This window comes from Camelus bactrianus, chromosome 12 (genome assembly GCF_048773025.1).
Source record: "Camelus bactrianus isolate YW-2024 breed Bactrian camel chromosome 12, ASM4877302v1, whole genome shotgun sequence".
NCBI lineage: Eukaryota > Metazoa > Chordata > Mammalia > Artiodactyla > Camelidae > Camelus > Camelus bactrianus.
In genome coordinates this window covers 51,669,362-51,692,676 of record NC_133550.1, presented here as the reverse complement: position 1 = coordinate 51,692,676, position 23,315 = coordinate 51,669,362, and the positions used below count along the sequence as shown (strand labels likewise).

General features: G+C 37.1%; 1 protein-coding gene across 12 annotated transcripts in view; it reads left to right on the top strand.

Moving 5' to 3' along the window:
- NAV3 (neuron navigator 3) overlaps nucleotides 1-23,315 on the top strand; it is an 813,571-nt gene that overhangs the window by 675,686 nt on the left and 114,570 nt on the right. For all 12 annotated transcript variants that reach the window (XM_074375364.1, XM_074375362.1, XM_045519434.2 and 9 more), the window contains one exon: nucleotides 5,745-5,864. In XM_074375364.1, the coding sequence (XP_074231465.1) occupies nucleotides 5,745-5,864 (120 nt within the window). The remainder of the gene's footprint in view (nucleotides 1-5,744; nucleotides 5,865-23,315) is intronic.

Here is a 23,315-nt window from a genome sequence, read left to right as displayed (position 1 = left end):
CAAGAAGTTAATTCCTCCTTCACATAAAACCCTCCTTGGTGTTTCTGACCCTCATTTGGGCACTGTGTATCATACAGTCTTTCAGAGACTAAGCTGGATGGTAGATAGATAACTGCTATTATCCAGCCAGATTTCTGATGTCACCCTGGGCATTGATTTCAACAGGCAGATGACAAAAGAGAGAAAGAACCGTGGTGTTAAGAGTATTTCATATGCTTCAGGGCTGGAAGTGGTCCTTGTGACTTCTATCTGCCTTTCCATAGCCAGGACAGCTGTGTGGCCACATCTAACTGTCAGCACGGCCAGGAACCACGGTTCAGCTGTGTGCCCAGGAGGAAGAGGAAATTGATTTGATGCGAGCTAGCTGGTCTCTGCTGAACTCACTAATGAGAAATTTTTTAAATATTGTCATGTCCTTTGTTTTTCCTACTTGTTTCCTGCCTCAGAATTCAGATTTCTGTTCTCCATTTTTGTTCCCTGTTGGTCTTTCAAAGGAGGCCTTGGATAGTCCCACAAACGAGTCTGTAAACAAACGTTGGTGGTCTGCATGTTTTCTTTTGACCAACAAAGTTATTAATATTCAATATCAAAAGAAGAAGAAGAAAAGGCATAAGTAAGAACTGCACAAACCCTGTATGAGAACTTCCTCCGGTGATGTTTACCTGCTTGGCCTTCTACATTTTGTCTTTCCCACGGTAGAGTACAGAACACTGAAATTTAAAGAATGACTCAGCATTCTCTTCCCTGGAGGGAGAGTGACCAGATGTGGTCGGTGGACAGTATCACTGGTCTCAGCCCAGGGGTTACTGGGGGTGTGAGGAGGACACCCAGGATGTGCTCTACCTCTTCCTTGCTCATCAGTGAACATGGTATATATACTGTCAGTACCAGGAGGATGCAACCCGATGTCTCAGCCTAGAATTAAAAGTTGGGAAGACATCCTGGGGACATTTTAATTTGATGTTTTCTTTAAGTAAGAAAAAAAAAAAAAGGACATACAAATGTCCGTGCTACGATTCATGAAAAAACTGAGTGACAAAGTTCACCGTCTGTTCCCAATGTTTTCAAGTATGTTTTAGTGATTAAAGGGACAAAAGGCTCAAAAGACACAACGAATGAAGAGGTTTAATTTAGGATTTTTTTTTTTCTCATGTAACCTCAAGGAATGTCATGAAGTAAATGAGAGTGCAGTTTCATTTTTTTGTTTCATGTACTTCAGGTAGAACTCAGAGAATTAGTTAATCAGCATTCTGAGAATTTGAAATTTCTCGAAGCGTGCAAATGCTTATCTCTTTCTTCTCGTCTTAAAACTTGCTTTAAACACTTGGGGATGTGAATCTGCCAGTAATTAGGAATTACTCAGAGGAAGGCCTCTTACTTATAATGAATCTCTTTGAAAAAGTCCCCATGTATGAAGCAAAAATGGAGCACCCTGGGAAACTGGGGAGGAAAGTTACATATTTTAATTGGGTGGAAATTGAAGTTATCTGCAAGTGTCATAGTGATAAATAGTTGGGCCAAGAATATAACCTAAAATTCTGCTTTGTCACTTGGCCCAAACACAGGGAATGTCTAGGGAATGACACTTTTAAAAAGGGAGGTGGATACTTTCATCCCGCTTCTCCCCTGACACTCCATCCGTTCCCCTTCAGTAACCTTTGTGATGACTAAAGCATGCGTGGTCTTCATTGGGAAGGGCAGGGCTACCTGAGTTTACATGCTAAACGCCAGACTCCCAATCATAATGCTACTTGTCATTTCATATTCAAGATATGAGAGTTATTTTTAGGGAATGTAGACATTGTAATGGAAGAATAGCCAGTGACACTAGCCAAAACTTCTATAAAGCACTTACCGTGTGCTAGGCCGTGTTCTATCCATTTTATATATATGAACTCATCTGTATGTCACCATACCTGTAAAAGGTGAGTGTATCGTTACTATCTTCATTTTACAGATGAAACAACTGAGGCATAGATAGGTTAAGTAACTTCAGGTAGAACTCAGAAATTTGTTAATTGGTATTCTGGGAATTCCAAATTTCTTGGTGTTTGCAATGCTGGAGTTGAACTTGAGAACAGTCTGGCTCCAGTCTGCACTCGTAATCATCTTGACATGCCACCCCTGTGAAGTTGTCTATATGACTGTTTGTATGCATTTCTCTCCTAGGAGTTGATCTTTTATAAACAAACGTAACAGGACTTCACAGCAATCACTCATTATTAGGATAGTTGTTGTAGCTAGCATCTCTGATCTCAGGGATAATCCTTAATATTATCTGTGCTCATCTACAGGAAGATGCTGAATTAGAATTCCTTTGAGGTTAAAAAAAAAAAACACTTTAGGTGCCCTGTGTGTTCATGTCATAAAAATAGCTAATTGTTACATACAGTGGCTGAAAGGAGGTATATTGAATGTAAAAAGAGAATTCGAGGGAGATATGGTAGAAGCAGAGGTTTTTGAATCTTTCCAAATCCCCACAAAAGCAGACAAAGCAACTAGATAATAAAGCCATAGAACGTGATCATTGTTTACACAAGAAAGATGATGGCAAGGTATCATCTCAAACCATAAATATAAGGAATTAGCGACAGTCAGGAGCCAAAGGACCCTCATTGCCTCAGTGTCTGTGCACAGAAGAAGAAACAGAGGGTAGTTTTTGGGCCGCTGATAACAGTGAGAACAGAAGAACCCTAAGTAGCCAAGAGAAACTGACTAGGAAACACCCAGGGCAGATGTGAATATAGCAGCTAAGCTGGGAGGGTTTGGACCACTTGACCAGCCAGGGAGAGTGAGGGCTGAAGGTCGCATCTGACAGGAATGGAGCAGTCTAGTTCCCGTGACTTCATTAGACTGTCCAGCCACAGCTCCCTTCCAGGGCAGAGCCCCACACTGGGGGAGAACTTCCAGGAGTAGAAGCAGAATTGAACAGGATGTAGCGAAACGCAAAAATAGGAAAGGTCCAGATAAAACTGGGAGATGGGAACAGACTCCCAAAATCTCAAAAAGCTGCTCACTGCATTTTAAAACACTACACAAAAATAACAGAAACAGTTACTGTGTGACGTTAGGAAGGAATCTGGATCAAGTTTCTTTTTATTCAGAAGAATTCATGTCACATAAAAATAAGCAAGAGAAAGATGTCAGGATAAAACCCTATGTAAGCCACACACATATGCAACACACATAACTCAGAAAGGGTTAGTATCAATGAGGAAAGAAAAAGCCAACAAAAAAAGCAAAGAACCCAATAGAAAAATGAGCAAAAGGCATAAATAGCCATTTCACACATAAATGGCCCATAACAAAATAAAAATATAATCAACATGCTTGGTAATAAGGAACTTGTAAATTAAAAACAGCATGAGAATCCCTATCCACAGAGTTTTATAGGAGGTTATTTTGAAACCTTTTTGAAAACTCTTTGGCATTCACTAGTAAGGTTTGAAGATGTGTATGTATCTCTTATGACCCAATGATTCCCTTCCTATATATAGATCTTAGATAAGCCCTTGCCTGTGAGCACAAGGAAGTGCATGTATACAAATGTTCAGGGCAGAGTTGTTTGTAACAGCAAACAAACAAAACAGAAAACAGCTCAAATGTCCCTAACAGTCAGATGGATTAATAGACTGGAGAGCGTTTGACAAACAAAGCTGTACAACTCTAACATGAATATACATCAAGATAGATGATTGGCAAAAATGTAGTTTTAATTGAAGGAAATAAGTCACAAAAGAATATATATAATTTGGTTCAGTTTATATACAGTTCAAAATCATGAGGTGCTAAACAATGTGTTTTGAAGAATACGTGCCCATATGGTAAAATCACAAAGAAAAGCAAAAGAATGCTTAACACAAAATCTAGGTGGTTGTTAAGATCATGGTTTCTGAACAATAAGAACATTTATTTATTTATTTATCTATTTATTTATTTATTTATTTATTTACTTACTTACTTACTTATTTATTTTTGGCTGGGGGAGGTAATAAGGTTTATTTACTTTTAGAGGAGGTACTGATGATTGAACCCAGGACCTTGTGCATGCTAAGCATGCGCTCTACTGCTTGAGCTAACAGATAAACAACAAGTTCATACTATACAGCACAGGAAACTATATTCAGTATCTTGTAGTAACTCATGGTGAAAAAGAATATGAAAATGAATATATATGTTCATGTGTGACTGAAGCATTATGCTGCACACCAGAAACTGACACAATGTTGTAAACTGGCTAAACTTCAATAGAAAAATATATTACAAAGAAAAGAAAGATCATGGTTTCTGGAGCCGACTTTCTAGATTTATTCTCAATTCTGCTATGACTGGTTGAGTGACCTTGTGAGAGTCCTTAACCTTTTCTTGAAATTTTCAGGTAATGTCAAATAGGTTTAAACAGGTATTAATTGAACCAAAAAGAGTTAGCGGTGTCTAATTCCTGTTTACAGACACTTGTCACATTTGAATGTTGGTAGGGCATTTTCATAATAAAACCATGAGTTTATTATCTGAAAAGTTACATAGCGTCATCACATGGATAAAGCAAATTCCTCATTTACATTTTTCTTAAAAGTTCTTCCTTCTTTTTTTCTGAAGGTTTTAAAAACTTAACATGAATTTCATAGTTCCTCTAGAAAAATTCTGCTGTAGTCTGGGAGCTATAAATGGTAGGAGATCATTTTGAAAGAATAATGTAAAATTTTATTAAAAAATTCCTGATAATGTTATACCTACACTTCTAAACCATTAGCTAAGATGAGTTTAAGAAGTAATAGTCATAGAGAAGATTAGTACAAAAAGTTGCAAAGGAAACTCGCAACAAACAAACAAAAATTAAAATCTCTCCAATGATGAAAGTCTTAGGATAACTTTAGCCATGTTCAAATTCTATAAGCTATAAGATGATCACATTAAAAAAAACCCAATAGTCTCACAAAACATTTCTAAATCTTCCTCCCTTATACTGCTACTCCTCTTCCTTCTGTGTAGAAAAACTTTGCATAGTTATGGCATATTTTCTTCACATCTCTGTTTTCCAGATTACTATTTCCAGGCCATACTGCTCCACCTTGCTCTAGAATGAAATATTAAACTGCTTCCTGTGCGTGGATATGTGGATTTCCCGTAGACACCACAAATACAGCATAGACTGTATTTGTCTTCCCCACTAAAGCTCATGTTCCTTTTTGATGTGCTAAGACAGTTTCACACTCTCCAGCAAATCAACAACCTAGATCTAATGTGACGATAATGATGTATGACATGTAAATTATTTAGAACCGTTCCTGGCAACATCTTAAGCATTTAATACATCTTAGTTATTATTTTACAATAGTGGTCAGTTTTGTACATTTTACTTATCGAATAAATTAATCGAATTTTAACATGACTCCTGTGACCTTCAATGCTTCAAAAATGGTATTTACAAAATGAAATGATCTTGCTCCAGTGTTGCTAGGAGTTACATTATCTATAAGCCTGTTCAAAATATCATTAACAAAAGGGGGAAAGGGATGGCTTTATAATAGGCTATCTACTTATTGCCGTAAGGAAGAATAATTTCCTAATAAACTTGAAAAGCTGTTCTGATACTTCCTGGTGAGTAGAATGTTTATATAGAAAAAAGCTATAAAAGAGCCTATTTGCATAATTAATAAAAATTATAAACACAGTGTATTAAGTTAAATTATACAAATGAGGTCATTTACTTTTCTGTTGATTAATTAGGCATTTATTTTCAGGTACATGACAGATGGAGGGCTGAACCTGTATACTAGAAGTCTGAACCGAATACCAGACACAGCCACTTCCAGGGATGTCATCCAGAGAGGAGTTCATGATGTGACAGTGGATGCAGACAGGTAATGCCATCAGTATATTTGATGGTGGGGGGCAGTGAATAAAGCAGCTTTTTAAATGAAATGGTTGGAGTTTTGCAGTATAAACCAAAAGGCTTTTTATTTTGGTATAATAATTACTTTGGAACATTTTAAAAACTAAGGTGGTTTTGCTTACAAAACTTTTGGCTCTGCATAATGCTGGAAAAAAATTGCTTTGCTGGTGAGAATACTTAACAAATTTTGGGTTACATGGTGACAAATATTAATATCTGTAAATGCCAAATTATAAACCTAGACTTAAGTTCCTTACTTGAAAAGAACCCCGGCTGATAAATACCTTTCAATACAGATGCCCTCAGATCTGCCTGGGTGCTAATGATGGAAAGATTAGAACAATTCTAATCATCAGGTAAAATAAGCTTGATGCTTTTTTTTGAGGGGTTTTTTGAAAGCACACAGCTCTTGCTGCAGGCTAATCTCTTTTAGACTTCAAATTGCTTAAAGGTTTGTGTGTATGTGTGTGTGTGTGTGTGTTTCATATACTAGTTATTATTTTGCTGGGAATTGTTTTGCCAGTTGTATCAGAATCACTGCTATTTGAGAATACCGTCTTTGTGAAATAATGTTGTAAGACATATTTCTGACTTGATTTTGCCCCACTTCACTCAGATTTTTTTTTTACTTTCGTGAGCAGAATGGGATTGCATATTCCTAGAACGACTACTACGTATCAATACCTAGAGTAGTTCTTTAATTCAGCAGTTATGAAGCGGACAAATGGTTCAGACCTAGTGTATCCATATTCTGAAATAAGTGTGTACGATTCATTGCGCATTTTATACAGCCAACTCCAAAGGCTAGATGGTGAATTCTATTGTTAGTCTTCAGTTTCTCCTCACTCAAATGATGCTGATGTTTGGTTGGCCAACAGAACAGTTTTGGCTCTCATCCTGTGTGTATGCTAGCCTTCTAGACTGTGTAAAAGATGTGTGTGAAGCATGTGGTTCTAAAAGGCTTAAGGAAAATGTTGCCCACTCCCAACCCCCACCTGAACTCCTCTTACAGCATTTTCCCTCTGATTCTCGCTGCCTTCAAACACCATGGACGTCTTGCTGCTTTCGAATTGATGCTTCCTCTGCCTATAACGCCCTTTTCTACATTTCTTGTATTATTGCCTCCATCACATTTCTGTCTCATCTTAATGTTCCCTTAGAGAAGCATTTACAGAGTAGCTAAGATGCGTTTCATTTCCAGTCATTTTTTCCCGTTACTTTCTATTATTTTCTTCAATGTACACATCACTTCTAAAATATACCGTACTCATTTGTTTACATGTTTATTTTGCACCTCCCCCATTACAGTGTAAACTCAGGAATGCAAAATTATTGTCATAGTTATTATACGCTGAGCTTTTAATAAATACTTGTGGAGTGAGTGAACCAAGGAATGAATATATCCATCTAGGCTAGCAACAGTCCAGTTGGGTAAAGAGGCAAATAAGACTGCAAAAACAGCCAAGATACTGCAAGGATATGATGTAAGAGAGGGAATGAGTTATGTGGGAAAATACAAAGCAGTGATTGGAGGGAAAGAAATCCAAAGTGTGGCCCACATTTTGAAACTTGTTTGTTGGCTGACAGTGGAAAACATTAGAAGTGAAAAAAACTCTCTTGGTCTTTGGACAATGAGATTTATGATGGCAGAATCTAGAAATCAATACAAAGGTGACTTATTTTGGAGACATGTGGGATAATTAGCTCTCCTTGCTCCCTTAAGGCTCCAGACTGGGGCCTGGCTGAGGAACCCCAGACCAACAGAAAGACCCAGGTATCTGTCTAATAAATTGGGACCTGCAAAAGGCATAGTTCTTAAAGTGTGGCCCCGGGATCAGAAGCATCAGCATCACTTGGGACCTTGTTAGAAACGCAGATTATCATTTCCATCCAGGACTTACTGAATCTGGGGCCCAGTGATCTGAGCTTTAACCAGATGACTCAGATAAACACTAAAACTAGTGAACCACATCTGAAAATGAACAAATAGATGCCAGGCCTATGAAAATATAAACAGTTGATATAAACTTTTAAACATTAAAAAAAAAAAAAACTGGCATTTCGCAGTTCCAACTTCATTAGCTGTGCTTTGTCAAGGGAAAGAGAATATAAAAATAACAATGGCACTAATAATCTGTAAATTAGATCAAACAATGATGTGTTGCACCTGAAATAAATTGTCTCCGATTTTGAGAATTATGTAGAAGGTTTTTGAAAGCATGATGTAATTTAAGGAATACAAAAAAACATTTTGGTCATTTTTACATGTTAAAAAGCAATACAGTTGTAGTGAAAATTCCCACTATGGGAGTCTTAGGTGTTCCTCTTTTATTCTAGACAAATCCGAAGCGATTTAAAAATCTTATATTCAGGAAGTGACTCAGGACGTTTATTGTTTTAAATACATAATCTTAAATAGTAAAGTTGTGACAGTCCTTCTGTTCATTTGTACAGGGTGTTGTTCATAAAATTTTCTTCATTCTGATCTCCATTCCAAATAGGGTAGACAAGCATGGCTCAAAGTACTGAGCCAAAATAAAGCCTGCTTCACTGTATTTAATTCAGTTCTACTTAAGCATTTTCATCACTGATTCTCCCACTTTTTTCTCTATGATAATAATTTGTTCCTGTAATATTTTAAGCAATGCTCATTTAGCCTACTGCCCTCATTTAGTGGATATAATCATGCAAGGAGTTGGGTCTTCTACCTTCTGTATTTCTAGTTTCCCAGCTACCTTAGTCAAGGGTTTTTTTAAATAATATGAAACATATTAGTGATTGGTTCATTTTAGTAAATTGATAAATAATAAGGCTTGCAATAGTTCACTGATAAGAAAGCGTAAATGCCAAAACAGATCAGTAATGTTTTATTAATTTTTCGTATTTCTTAGATCTTCTTTCTAAAAGGTGTATCAGTGAAAATACACTGATGTAATGACAGAGTACCCAGCTGGCTAGCATGGCAAAGGATTTGAGCTGTTTGTGTTGCTATAGTGAAGGTTACAGGTTTTCCTTTGATCAACTTCTGAAGAAAATATGATGGGTGATGGGGAACAGCTGAATTTGTCTTCTCAGAAGCTTGACATGACCCCAAAGAAAAGAAGGGGGCCTCCAACAGCCAGATTTGTTATGTTTTAAGTATTTTATTACTCAAAGATCTTGCAGTTTCTTTACTTTCTATATCAATCCAACACCAACCCCATTTCCTTATTAACCTGACTAAGAAAAGATTACAGAATGGATTTATCCTTGTAGACATGTTGGAGACTTTCTGGGAACTCCACAAATAAATTCATAACAGACAGTTAAAAGGTGCAGGCTTTATCCATTTGACTCTGGTTATAGTGAGGCCAATCCTAACTCATATACACTTATACCATTTTGTTGAGCTGTTTTTAAAAGGTCATTTTGGAGAGAGGGTGGAAAATAATTGTTGTTTTGACTTTCATTAATTCCTCTTACTGTCCTTACATTGGCTTTTGTACTAACATTAACAAGTATTAGTTAATAAATAAATAGTTACTCCTAAGTGCCTGACATCCTAATAGCACCTTGGGTAAAAGTAAAATAAAATAATACAAGTGAAAGGCCCTGAATTTAATGGTCAGAGAAAATACTGTGAACAACATATAAAGTGATAATAAAATTGACCAATTCATAATGGATGTGTATACAAAGTACCTTAGAAGCACCAATGGAGAATAAATATTTCAACTTGAGAGTCTAAGAAAAGGCTTCCAAAAGCAGTATGATTTAAGTCGGGCCATTGAAAAAAAGAAAGAAAAAAAGACTTTTTGACATATAGTCTGGGAGGAATCAGAAGGAATACAGGGGAACATGGAGACGTAAGAGAGTTTAGTTTAAGGAGCTGTTAAAGGAATCTAGAGGCTGACAGGAGTTAAAGCAATGAAAACAGATTCATAAGGAACTATTGCAATTGGGGAAAAGAGACCTCGGTACCAAACTGAGCTCAGTTCTGAATACAACAAGAACAAGTGAGGGTTTATGGCCAATATGCAGAATGAAGGGGGTGAGCAAAAGGGAAATTACTAAAAGTAGGTATGAGAGTTGGGGGATTCTTGCTAAACCCACTCAACAGGATTCTTGTTAAAGTGTTGGCCTGACATGATCGAGTACTGAGGATGGAGGATGAGAAATTTGACCCTATATGGAAGGTAATCTGCTATGAAGGGTGGAGGCTTCTTTCAGAACTGACCTAGCAGGATTTTTAATAAAAGTGGGCGGTGTTGGCCCAGCAGGGGGCCAAGATCAAGGCCAAGTGGCGAAGCAACCTCAGAGCACCCCAGCTAAAGTTTTGTCAAGGAGAGAGTCTTTGTCAGAGCCATGAATAATGCGATCTTGCTCATGCACTGGGGATGTGGGCAAGGGTGGACAGGAGACAGTGGATCTGAATGGGCCCTCTTGAGTGTTTGGGCCTGTAGGTAATAAGGAGCTGTCTGACGTATTTTAATTAGTTTTTTTTTTAATTTCAAAGCAAGAACACATTTAATCATATTTTAAAAAGAACTCTCGAACAGCAAATATTGAAGAGAAAGACACCAACGCAGGTAGATGGCATAGGAAGTGACTGTCAAAGTCCAGGTGAAGGCAGATGAGCACAGAACTGAAGGACAGAAGTAGGACATCATTTCGAGAGGAACTTGGGTTTGGTCCATGTGTCGTACTCTGCTCAGCCTGTCATAACACAGAAGCACAGGCTGGGTGGCTTGAACAGCAGACATTTGTTTTTCTCACAGTTCTGGAGGCTACCAATCCAGGATTAGCATGCTGGAAAATTCATTTTCTTATGAAGGCCTTTTCTTGGTTTGCCAACAGCCACCCTCTCACTGTGTCCTCATGTGGCCTTTTCTCTGTGCTCTCTTGCTGTGAAAGAGAGAGATATTTAGTGTCCGTTCCTCCTCTTATAAGGACACCAGTTGTATTGGAATAGCCCCCACCCCTATTATGACCTCATGTAACCTTAATTTCCTCCATAAAAGTTCTGTCTCCAATATATACACATTGGAAGTCAGAGCTTCAACATATGAATTTGGTGGTGGTCAGGGAGTGGGGAGGGAATGGACCCAATTCAGTCCATAAAACTGTCTAACACCTAGGTGGTTTCATCCTTTGAGATATAGGGTCAGTCGTTCTCTAAGTGCTGGATTAAAGTGGAAAGTATGTGTAGTATGTGCATCGTAAGCTCAAATCCTATAGAGATCAGGAACATCACATGAAATGAGTGCAGCAGAAGGGACATGGATGCCATTCCAAAGCTGGCATCTACCCTCAGCTCTAGAGGAAATGTGGAAAGGATGGCTGAGGATTGCCAAACCATTGGATTTGTTAAGTGTAGTCAAGAATCTAGACTTTTTGGAGAACTCTCCCAATTTTTAAATATTGGCAACTGTCTTTGGAGATCGATGAGATTAATAGATAATTAAAGGTATACACTTTCCTCAGTGTCAGATATTCTGGGAAATCAGAGAGAAGCAAGAAACAATGAACAGACTTACAGATGGTTGTGTAGACTCCCTAGGTCCACTGAAGTTTCCCAAAGAGATGTGCTGGTGGTGGTACCCGCTGGACAGAATGAGGATGCCTCCCTTCATGAGATGCCTGCCCAGCAGGTGCAAGGAATGGTGGCAAAACTATTTTAGCACATTTTAAAGTCTTTTTTTTATAAAAAGTAAGCCAAATCTAAGGTCTGTATCCCAGCCATAGCGTCACTCACTGGATGCTGTGAGTCTTATTATGGCAGTAACTGTAATTAATTTTGTTTAAAAAGCTCTGTGGATTAACACTGTGTGGGCTACAAGCCCATTTGGATCTGTGATGTAGAGTAAGAAGACAAATCTTGAGAATGAACCCTTGACTTTTCAAAAGGAATAAAGGAAGAGTAGCCATTGAAGAGACAAAGAAACCAGCTCTAACACAAAGATGAGACCAAAGAGGGGTCACTGATATTTGTGAAGTGGAGAGAAGAGGGAATAGACACCAGTGTCAAAGTCCGTGGAGAAATGAAGTTAAGTGAAGATGATTCTTGTCAAAAAATAGAATGAAATTTAACATTGGAGAGGTGTCCTGGGTGATTAAGCGAGGTACAAGTCATAGCCTGAGTTGCTAATGTAGAATGGTCCCGAAGTCAGAATTCGGTTCTGTAGATGATTTATCCAGGTGGCCGTTAACTCATTATGATGACAGAACGAGTCTCAAAAGAGAGAAAGACAAAGCTCCAGGTACCAAAGGCTTTATTGAATGTGGACAAAATTCCACAAGCTGTAGTAACAAAGAAACTTTTTCTAGGTCTATTCTGGTTTGTCCATTACATTGTTATCTAAATTTTATTCTTAAATATAGTGATTGTTCATGTCAAATATAAAGGAATCAATTTAATGATATTTTTACTGATTTTTGCATGTTTAATCATGACTTTTTTTTAAATATAAAAGCATAATATATCATATAAATTTTTAATTTTGTATTGTATTAAATGACAGATGGATTTCATTTGTGGCGCTGTAATCTAGATACTAAAATCCCAGCTGATGAAAGAGTTTACAAATAGGCGTTAAGGATTGTCATGATATTACATGCCTCTCAGAGTATCAATCATTAAAACTTAGTATATTGAGGGAAATCTCAGTCCAAACAGGTAGTCATGCCAAATCCCTTACTGGGAGGGAAAATCTTTTTTTCCACCCTGTTAGGTTTAGTGGTTGGGGGCCTGCAAATTACACTGACCAAAAAACATATTATCAAGAGAAAAGACAATTTTTTGTTCACATATGTATGCAGGAGATCACAGAAAGATGTCACTCAAGATGATGTTTAGAATTTGAGACATCTTAACAGGGAAAAGGGGACAGGGAGAAGGATATTTATATGGGAAAACAAATGACTTTTAAGAAAGATAAATGGGACCTTAGAAGAAGAGATGGGAGATATGATAGTTCTGTGACAATGTCTATTGAGGCAATTTCTTCTTCAGTGCCTAAATATTCACATTTGTTTCTGGTGATAGGAATCAATCATCTCGTTGTGAAACTCCCAGGGAAGAGATTTATGACAGTTGCATTCTCTTGGGAGACACTTTTAAAGTTAGACAAGAGGAGTTTAGAAAGGAAGATGAAAAGCTCTCCTCAGTGGCGTATTTTAGATCCCTTCACCCTAAATCTACAGTTTTCATCAATGTGCAGAAAATTGCACTGTCTCTACGTAAGGGCTGATGGAAAATTCTCAAAAAATCAGGTGAAGAGTCATTTCTAAGGGTGGAAGGCCTTTGGTATTTCCATGACATCTCCAAACAAGAGAAGCTAAGGCAACAGAGCTTTCTTCTAAGCTACCAAGCAAATATCTCCAGAGATGGGATTCATGATGCTTGTCACTAGTCTGTGTACACTCTAATAATTCCTTCTATTCTTTGTTGATTTATTCCAGCATAATCACAGAATCAGTATATTTCCATATCGTAAGTATTTCCTTCATTAGCTTACTGGCTTTCCATAGTAATTAAAAGCAAACACAAAAAAAAGATTAATAGGCTGAGATGAAAATAGATAAAGTAAATATAGTTATTTCTTTTATAATTAAATGGCCTGCCATTTTTGCCCTCCTCTAAATAGAGAGAGACCAATGCAGAACGTTGGAGGAGTAGAGAAGATTTTCTTTGCCCCCTCAGCTTTCCTTTGGTACCTTGTTCCTCTTTGCAGGCTTATGAACTGGTCCTAAATTTCTGTCCTGGGTCCTGATTCTCAGCATGACCTGAACTCATTGTGAATAGTCTTATAAACTTCCAATACTTTTACATAATACCCTCATAGGACTAATTCACACTGTACACATATATTGAGAACCTACTCCCTGCCAAGTACTGTGCTCAATTTGGGGGGAACCTGTACTCAAAGGTTTTAAATTAGAAGGGCTTTAAAGTAGGGACTATTAAAGTCCAAAAAACCATCGAAATTCAAAAGCTTCTTGGACAATACAACTAGCCCAAGTTGTAGGTATTTTTTGATTTGGATACCTTTTAATTTCTTTCAAAACATACCTACAGGTGGCTCTAAGATTTACCATCTTTTATAAGACTGCCCCTGGCATTAAACTTGATCAAAGCTAAATTTTACCATTCTAGAGTTAATCTCCCCATGGGAGTGGTGGCCCCCAGCACTCTAATGTATGCAGTAGTTTTACATTATCTCCTTCCAAAACAATTTCTAATGAATCTTATGAACATGGTGATGATGATGTTGAGGACAAGGAGTCATGATTGTTATAGTAAAAACAGCCATAGTTCTGTCAGCATTGAGAATCTTGTATGTGTAGCCAACATACCATCCTACTTAAATACACTATTGTATTTTACGTTTACAACTACCCTATGAAGTGGGCTTTATTACTGCCGTTTTATAAGTGAGGCAAACAGTCATTGGATCAAGTAACTTGCCTATAAACACTATTCAAATAAATGGTAATGGCTGGATTTGAATCCAGTGTCTGTGCTCTTACTATTATTCATAAAATTATTAAATTAGATGAAGGTGTTTATCATGCCTGGATAAAATTTTCTGATTTTTAACATTATTTTAGTTGCCTCTTTTGGTCTAAACGTACCCATAAAATATAAACATCTTTTTTTTATTGAACTTCGTAAATGTCAGTGAGTTCCTTCAGTAGGTAATCATATTCTATTTCTACTGCAGATTGTCAATAAATGTAAAAACACAATTGACAGAACAATATTTTCACATGCATTGGAGCTTCTAAAAGGCTGGCCAGTTTGTTAATATCAGTAAAGCAATTTAGCAGTGTTTTGCTCTTTTATACGTATAAATCCATCATAATCTTGAAACTTAATGGCTGTTGAAATATCTATAACAGGCTCAAGGAAATAAGAGAAAAAAATGTAAAGGGGAGAAATATGTTCAGCTAATACACAGAAAAATACTAAAAGAGCACTTGTATGAAGGGAAAAGCGATGGGGACCTTTTACATTACAGGATTTTTTTTTCCCTACAAAGAGCAATAAAATAGAGGAGATTTTACCAATGAATTTAAACTGTTTAATTTGATTTAGAAAGTTGCATCTATATGTGAAACACTTGTTTTTTTTTCCCTTCAAGAACTATGGATGAATTCTTTTTTTAATAGACTACCTAATGGGGTGAGACATTCAACTTGGGATCATTAAACTGAGCTTCTGGTTGGCAACTGATCAATTCCGCACTTCCTCATTCCAGCTGTATGGAGTCGGGGGCGTGGGCTTATTTATTAGGTCATATGTGCTCCATTTATAATCTTTTCTCTTGCTTGACTTAATTTGTGTTTGAAATGGTTAAAGTTATTTGCAGGGAGTTGGAATTATTTTTAAGTGTTTACAGAGCTGCCATGTGTTTTTTTAGATAAGTTGGAAATAAAAGTGTTTTCATTACAAATGAGTGCTTATTTTCTGAATTAAATAGTTATTTTGTTATTATAAAGCTTTTTCTGAGATTATTGAGGAAAGTTCACAGAATAAATAAAAGTATAAAGAAGAATCTAAAAATAATTCATAATCCTCCCTTTCCCAAAACAACCAGGAACACTGCTTTGATGTGTTCCTCCTAGGGTTGCTAACCCACTCTGCACGGTTTGGGTTATACCATCTATACAGTAAATTATCCTGCTTTCTTCACCTGCTTCCATAATAAGCACCACCCTTGAGTATTAAATATTTTTTAATATGACTTTTGATGATTGGATGCTATTCTATCATATGGCGTAGATTGTATCTAAGGAGTTTGTGTAATCAACCATTACATTTTTAAGACATTTGTCAAATTTCTCATTTTTTGGGCAGATTCATTAGCCACATCTTATCTGACCTGATTGCATGTCTAAATCAGCGTGCTTTTTTCTTAAAAGATAGAATTTTGAATTTACCAGAAGAGGATGTCTCACATATGTGCATGTGCATGTTTCTCTCTCTCTCTCTCTCTCTCTCTCTCTCTCTCTCTGTGTGTGTGTGTGTGTGTGTGTGTGTGTGTGTGTGTGTGTGTACGCATATATACATTGGGAATTTAATTTTATTTCTCCAAGTAAATCTCATTCCTTAAGATTAAGTTTTATAATTTACTCTTATTTTAGACTTTTATAATTCCAGATACATATTGAGGGTTCTGTAAACTGTTAGGATTCATGAGTTTGTTACAATTTTAAAACAGTTTGTCAGCCAGGTTTTCTTAGAAAATAGACGGTATTCAGTATTGACTGAAACTGTGCTTCTTCAAACATAATAAAACTTTCAGAGAGGCTTTATTTGTTGTAGAACCAAACCCTATCTTCTGTTTTTCTACCAGTGTATTCTACTCTGATCCCAGATAGTTTATACAAACCATCCCCACTTGACAACTCAAACATTTACTAGATAAAAACAAAAATAATTATAATAGTAGTTTCTTTATGGAGTGTCTTACTGGTGCCAGACATAACTCATTTTTTTTTCAACTTGGGAGTTGTTAATAGACTTCTTTCAGACACTGATAGAACAAGAAGACCCCCACACACAAAAAAATCAATAAAGATATAAAGATTTGAATCACACAATAAGTTGACCTAATGAACATAAATAGAACACCAGAACCAAAAAGAGCAGAATTCATTCTTTTCAAGTACACACTGGCTAGTTATAAAAAGGTTGTATGTTGGGCCATGAAGTAAGTCCCAAAAAATGGGAAAGAACTGAAATCCTGTAATACAGTACGTCCTTTGACCACAGTGCTATTAAGCTAGAAACCGTTCACCAAAAGATAATTGGACAATCACTGTGTGTTTGAAAATTAGAAAAAGCACTTCCTGATGAAATTTGGGCAAAAGAAGAAATCACAATGGAAATTAGAAAATACGTTGGACTGAATGATAAGAACATATTAGAAACTGTAGGATGTGTCCAAAAATCATGCTTACAGGGAAATTTATAGCCTTAAATACATGTATTTATGAAACAAACAAGAAAGGCTAAAAATCAATGAGCTAAGCATCCAAGAAGTTAGGAATTGTCCAGTTCAAGAAGTTAGGAAAAGAAAAGCAAATTAAACCCAAAGAAATAAGAAAATACACAAAGAAGCAGAAACCAATGAAATAATTTTTAATACCTTACATGTATTAACTAATTTAATCCTCATAACAATCTTCTGTATTTGGTACTGTAATTACCACCTTTTTGCAAATAAGGCATCCACAGCACAAAGAGATGAATAATTTGCTTCATTTCACACCATTAGTAAACGTCAGAGTTGGATTTATTAATTTATTTGTTCAATTGGCTACTGGCTAGAATAGGTTGATCCTAGGAAAAACCAGTAGAAATGCTGCTCAGATTCCAATTAACTACTCTCTTTTTAGAATATGTTGGTGCAGTTGATTTTTAATATTTCAGACATCATACCAGTTTCATTGCTACTGAAACTTTCAAAACTATATTAGTGAAAAGAAATTTTAAAACACATAAAGCCGCTAATGTCAGAGCACAGTCGGCCTTCCAAATCCACGAGTTCCCCATCTGAGGCCATTTTATGTTAGGGACTAGAGCATCCATGAATTTTATTTGTAGCGGAGGCTCCTAGAACCAGTTCCTCTGCAGATACTGACAGCTGACTTTACAGAAGGCAACAACAGCAAGAAAGCTGTGAAAATGGCTAGACGGAGGGAGGGTGGTGACTGATTTAGCAGCCCGGGAAAGCACGGGAGCCCACCGACGGTGAAGTCAAGCAATGCAGTTCACACCACAGGAGCTTCCAAAGGCTTGGGGATTTTAGGATTAGTTACCTTGGGACTTAGGGGTGAATATGAAGTCAAACTAGATGGAATTGTTGGATCAACAGGTTTTTAAGAAGCAGTCAGATCCCCAGATCTCCAACTCAACCGTGAATAACTGGGTGGCCCCCCTTTTCTATCTTAGCAAAATACTGGAGATTATTCTCTGCAGAGGGAAAAGGAGACTGTATCTGTGTGGGACATGGAGTACAGCTGAGGATTGACCACTGGGTAATTAAATGAAGTTTGCATAATAAACATGGAAATTCTCAGCTTTTTCCCTTATTTAGAGCCTATAACCCTGGCTACCACGTGTGAGTCCATCTAATCAGGACTGCCATTTACCTATGACTTTTCCCAAATATCTGCCATGTGCCTACTGATTACAAGTCCTTAAATCAATATAGGCAGTTTACATTTGGAAAATATATATATAATATTGTGAGCTAGAGTTTAATGTAATTGGTTATTAAAAAAGGGTTTTGGAGTTTAGATTCCTGGTTTCTGATCCCAGCTAAACAATGGCTGTTTGTGTGACTTTGGAAAGCTGTGTAACTCTCTTGCCTCATTTTCATACTTACAAGAATGAATGCGCAATTAGTAATGACTAGTTACACGATTAGGCTTCTCTTGATTGTAAGTGACAGAGAGTCACATTAAAGCTGGATTAAGAAAAAAAGCATACATCGTTCCCATAACTGAGAGGTCCGTAGGTAGCTCTGAATTCAGATGTGGCTGCCTGCAACAGGATCTGGTTTGCCTTATCTCTGGGCTTGGCTGTGGTGTTTTGCAGGCATAGGCTAGATTCTCCTCTCGTCACTGCAACTCACTCTAAATCCTACATAATTCAAGGTTCAAGTTCAGTGCAGGAGAAGCAAACTTCTGCGAAGTTCCTAGGAGTTACTAAGATTGGACAGGTTATCGTATGCACATTTTTTAACCAATCACTACAGCCAAGGAAGCATTTTAACTAAGTTCTTACTTATATCTCAACATGCTTAATCTATACAATTACCATCGTACCTTTTTTTTTTTTTTAAATTCCTTCTCTACTTCTATTCTAAGCCTGGGCATCCTAGCATCTGGCTGACAGCTTTACCTTATATCTAGCCTTGCCTGACCTCACAGTTTATACTTTGAGAACTACTGAACTATTTTTTGTCTCCCCCTTCACACACGTATCCATACATATACATGCTAAAATCAGCTGCTCCGTGTCTTTGTTTAGGCCTAGAATTCCACACTCAACCCTTTATCTTCCTTTATAATTCTTATTTGTTCCCTGGGAGTCACTTCATATGGTGTTTCCTTTGTGAACTTCCTTTCTTCTCTGTGCGCTAGGTGTACTTCAATCTGATAATTCACCATATTATTTTGAAGACTCTCTTTATGTGTCTGACTCTCCCAGAAACTTATGACATATCCAAAGATAAGGACCGTGCCCTCTGCATCCCCATACCCCCAGTTTCAAATGCAGTTCTTGTCAATATCCGTCTATTGTCCTGAAACCTCATTTCATCACGTGCATCCTTTATTATATAAGACTCTCCACGTGGTTTCAGAAGTATTTTTTCCATGTTTTATCTAACTTTATATTCTCAGCATCTAGCACAAAGCCTGATACACTGTTGGTACTCAATTAATGTTTATTTAACTGAATGAGTGAGTGAATGAATGAATTGCTTTATTTTGTGGAGAGCTTGTTTTTATCTACAGGTAACAAAAGAATCATGTAGATAAGGATGTTAACGCTGCAGGCATTATGGAAGAGTTTATTATAGTTTATTATGTGTGACTGTCTTTCAAAACCATTATCATCCAGAATATCACTATTTGCTTCTTTTTTTAAAATTAAGATATAATTGACTTTAACATTGTGTAAGTTTAAGATGTAAAATATGTTGATTTGATTCTAGCTGGTGATTGTTTAAAAATACTTTGGCCAAGACTTACAAACCGAAAGTTTATTTATTTATCGAAGTATAGTTGCTGTGCAATGTTATATAAGTTCCAGGTGTACAATAGTATATTCCATTTATAGTTACTGTAAAATATTGGCTATATTTTCCATGTTGTAGATTATATTATTTTATACCTAATTGTACCTCTTGCTTAAATAGCGAAGTATATTATTAGGCTATCCAATGGCAATTTTCTTCAAAAATTCTGTTTTAAATATGTCTTGGTTACATCTAAAAAGCACAGAACTCAACTCTGAGTTTAGAAAATTCATGGGGTAAAACTATAGATTTCTAAACTTTGGTGTATGTATAATTTCTGTTAATATTTCTGGGCCAGAAATTGACACAGCGTTGTAAATTGACTATAACTCAATTAAAAAGTATGTTTCCGGTAAAAAAAAAACAAAAAAACCCTGTATATGTATAGACCTTTTGACATTTCTTAAGTTTTTTCACATTCTTCGTTTTTTGGTTTACTTCTTGATACTAATTCTGTGAAATTGGCAAAGTTGTCAAAAAGCCTTATTCTACAGATAGATAAAAACAGGAAAGCTCCATAAAATTAACTGAGCTTCCAATAATGAAATAGCAAAGTTGGACCTGAAATCAGCCTGATTCTTATCTACGCCAAGGATCAGCAAACTTTTTCCAGAAAGGGTCAGACAGTAAATAGTGTTGGCCTTGCAGGGTAAGAGGCAAAGTCAAGAAGTTGTGTCTGTGCTTAGATACTGAGAGGGAAATAACAGCCACACATTTTTTCCACTGTGTCAAACTATAATAAACGTTCTTAGCTCATGGGGTCCACAACTTGCGTTTGGTCCACGGTCATAATTTGGTGACTCCTGTTCTGGGCCATTCTTGGGCCTGACATTTATTCTCTGTTTAAGGTTGACAGAGCTTGTTATAAACTGCCACAAACTGGGCACCTTAAACACTAGAAATGCGGGGTCCAGGTTCTGGAGGTTAGAAGGAGGAAATGCGGGCCTCTGCAGTTTTCACTCCTTCTGAGGCCCCTGGAGGAAGGACCTTCCTAGGCCTCTCTCCTGGCCTCGTAGATGGCTGTCTTCTCTTTATGTCTTCACATTGTCTTCTTCTGTGTGTGTGTGTGTGTGTGTGTGTGTGTGTGTGTGTGTATGTGTATGTGTGTATGTCCAAATGTCCCCTTTTTGTAAGGACACCGGTCATAATGGATTAGTGCACACCCTAATGACCTCCCTTTAACTTCATTCCTCTGTAAAGACCCTATTTCCAAACCGGGTCCCATGCTGAGTTGCTGGGGGCTTGACTGTGAACTTTGGCTGGGCAAGGGGGGTCGCATGCACTTCATCCCTAACATTCTCATTCTCTTTGTACTGCATCCCGCTCGATGGCTAATAGGAGGTAAAGTAACAAGTGTAAGAGTTGTATTTTACCCTTTCTGTCCTTCTAAATTTCAAGCCATGGCATCTCCCTCAGTAACCCTGCCGCGTGATAACAAAGAAAACTGAACCAAGAAAATGGAAAGATGACCCCGAAAGGCTTGCCACTTCAACTCTACAAATCACCCCGAAGAACACGTGGCATAGAATATTTAACCATTTGAGAACGTGGGCAGCAATATTTAGAAAAATCAAATTATAATGCGATTACTAATTTTGATTATATTTCTAACAAATATTCTGCTGGTTAGGATCCTTAACTCTGTGAGTCCCTAAAAATATCAAGAATAAGCCTCACACAAAGCACACCCTCCCGTGTCCAAGCAGCAGACGGAATTGTCTCTAAAATAAAACCGTCATGTGAAATCCCCAGCTGTGAGTGTGCCTGGGTGTTAGAAAGTGTTGTACCTTTTGTAGCTGAAGCTGTCACAGCAGGCAGAGCCGAGATGCCATTGAGTCATGCAGCCAGGCCACGGACGGGCTAGCACAGAAATTCTAAAGAGGTTTTTTTAAAAAAAAATTTAAGTGAAAAGACTGTATGAGGTTCTTATATATAAAAACTTAGATTTGTAGCTTCCTTACCTGAAACTATCTTTGGCAAAATGACTCCATAGTCATCAATTCTGAAAGAAGTCTGCTTTAAAACAGAACATGGTATTCCACCTCTTTGAAGTCTTATTAGACTTCATGGATCCATGCATCATTTTTGTGACTGGCGGCATTTTTATCTGCAAAAGGAGGCAGTATATTTTGTTATTTGTTGTTTGATATATGACATTTGATACCTGCCCCATCATCCCAAACCTACTTTAATAGGAGAGTTGTCATATTAGGCAGGGCCAGGCACAAGTCTCCTTCTTCCTTCTCATCACAGAAGCAAGTGCTAGTTTAAAAAAAAAAAAAAAAACCCTCTTCTTTAAAAATAAGAAAACAAACATGAGGCTTCTTGAATTAGTAAGATATCCTGGTGTACTGATCACATCCCTAGAATGGAACCATCTTCAAAGAGAACTGGAGAAGTGATTAATCCTATCTGACAAGTGGGGTTTCCATCAGTCCATGCATGATGAATAATGGTTACTCTCTTCCCTATAAATGGCAGTAGAGAAATGGAAGGGGACTTACATCGTTCAACTGTATGGAAGAGCCCATGCCAAGAGTTCTGTATTCATAATCAAAGTACTGTATTCTGCATTTTGCAAATGACAGACCTGAAGCATGGAGCAGGAACAACCCGTTGACCGTACCAAATGCGTTCTGTTTATATATTTTCTTCTTTTTAAAAAATTTACATGTGTATTTTATTAAAGTATAGTCAGTTTGTAATGCTGTGTCAATTTCTGGTGTACAGCACAATTCCCTAGTCATACATGAACAAACGTGTATTCGTTTTCATATTCTTTTTCATAAGTTACTACAAGATATTAAACATAGTTACCCTGTGCTATACAGTATAAACTTGCTGTTTGTCTATTTTATATATATTAGTTAGTATCTGCAGATCTGTTTATATTTTAATACCCCATGAACATGTTCTAGCCCTGACTCCACCACACACAAACATTCTGTTGGCAGCAGAATCTCAAACTATATCCACATACCTAGGCTTTGTTGTCTGATATTTCAGACTAGAATAGGGATTGGATGTGGTTAAGCTTTTTCTAACTTAACAAGTGTCTCTTTCGTAGTAGCTACTCACGTGGTTGAGGTATAACAGGACAGAGAACAGGTCAAAAGTGGAAAAGGAGGCAGTCACACCCCCTTCACAAGCAAGCGGCAGGAGGAGGGCTGGCATCTTTTATTTTCCAAAGATCAATAAGAGCTCTTTTGTAAAATGGAGTTGTCTGGGTGATATATGGAGTTAGGCTCAAATTAACTTTTAAATGTTTTCTGTCTTGAAACATGCATTTAAAATACATTTTCACCTGCATAAATGTTCTCTTTGGATTAAAGGCTTAATCACCACACTTTGAAGAGATACTTTACTTCACCTTCTGATTCCATTGTTATCGTAATGACAGCAACTCATTAACCCAGTGGGTGTCAGTATTGATTATGACTTTCAGATTTTGCTTTTTTCTCATTCTGGTTAAATTTCTGTTTAAAATAGATCACAACTCTTGATCGGCTGCTGCCTTGGAGTTTTTCCAAGGCATTGGATTCATGGTAAGATAATAAGGTTCAAATGGCTATTGATGGTCACTAGGGACCCTGGGTTGTTTTTTTGCCTTCCCCTACTGTGATGCT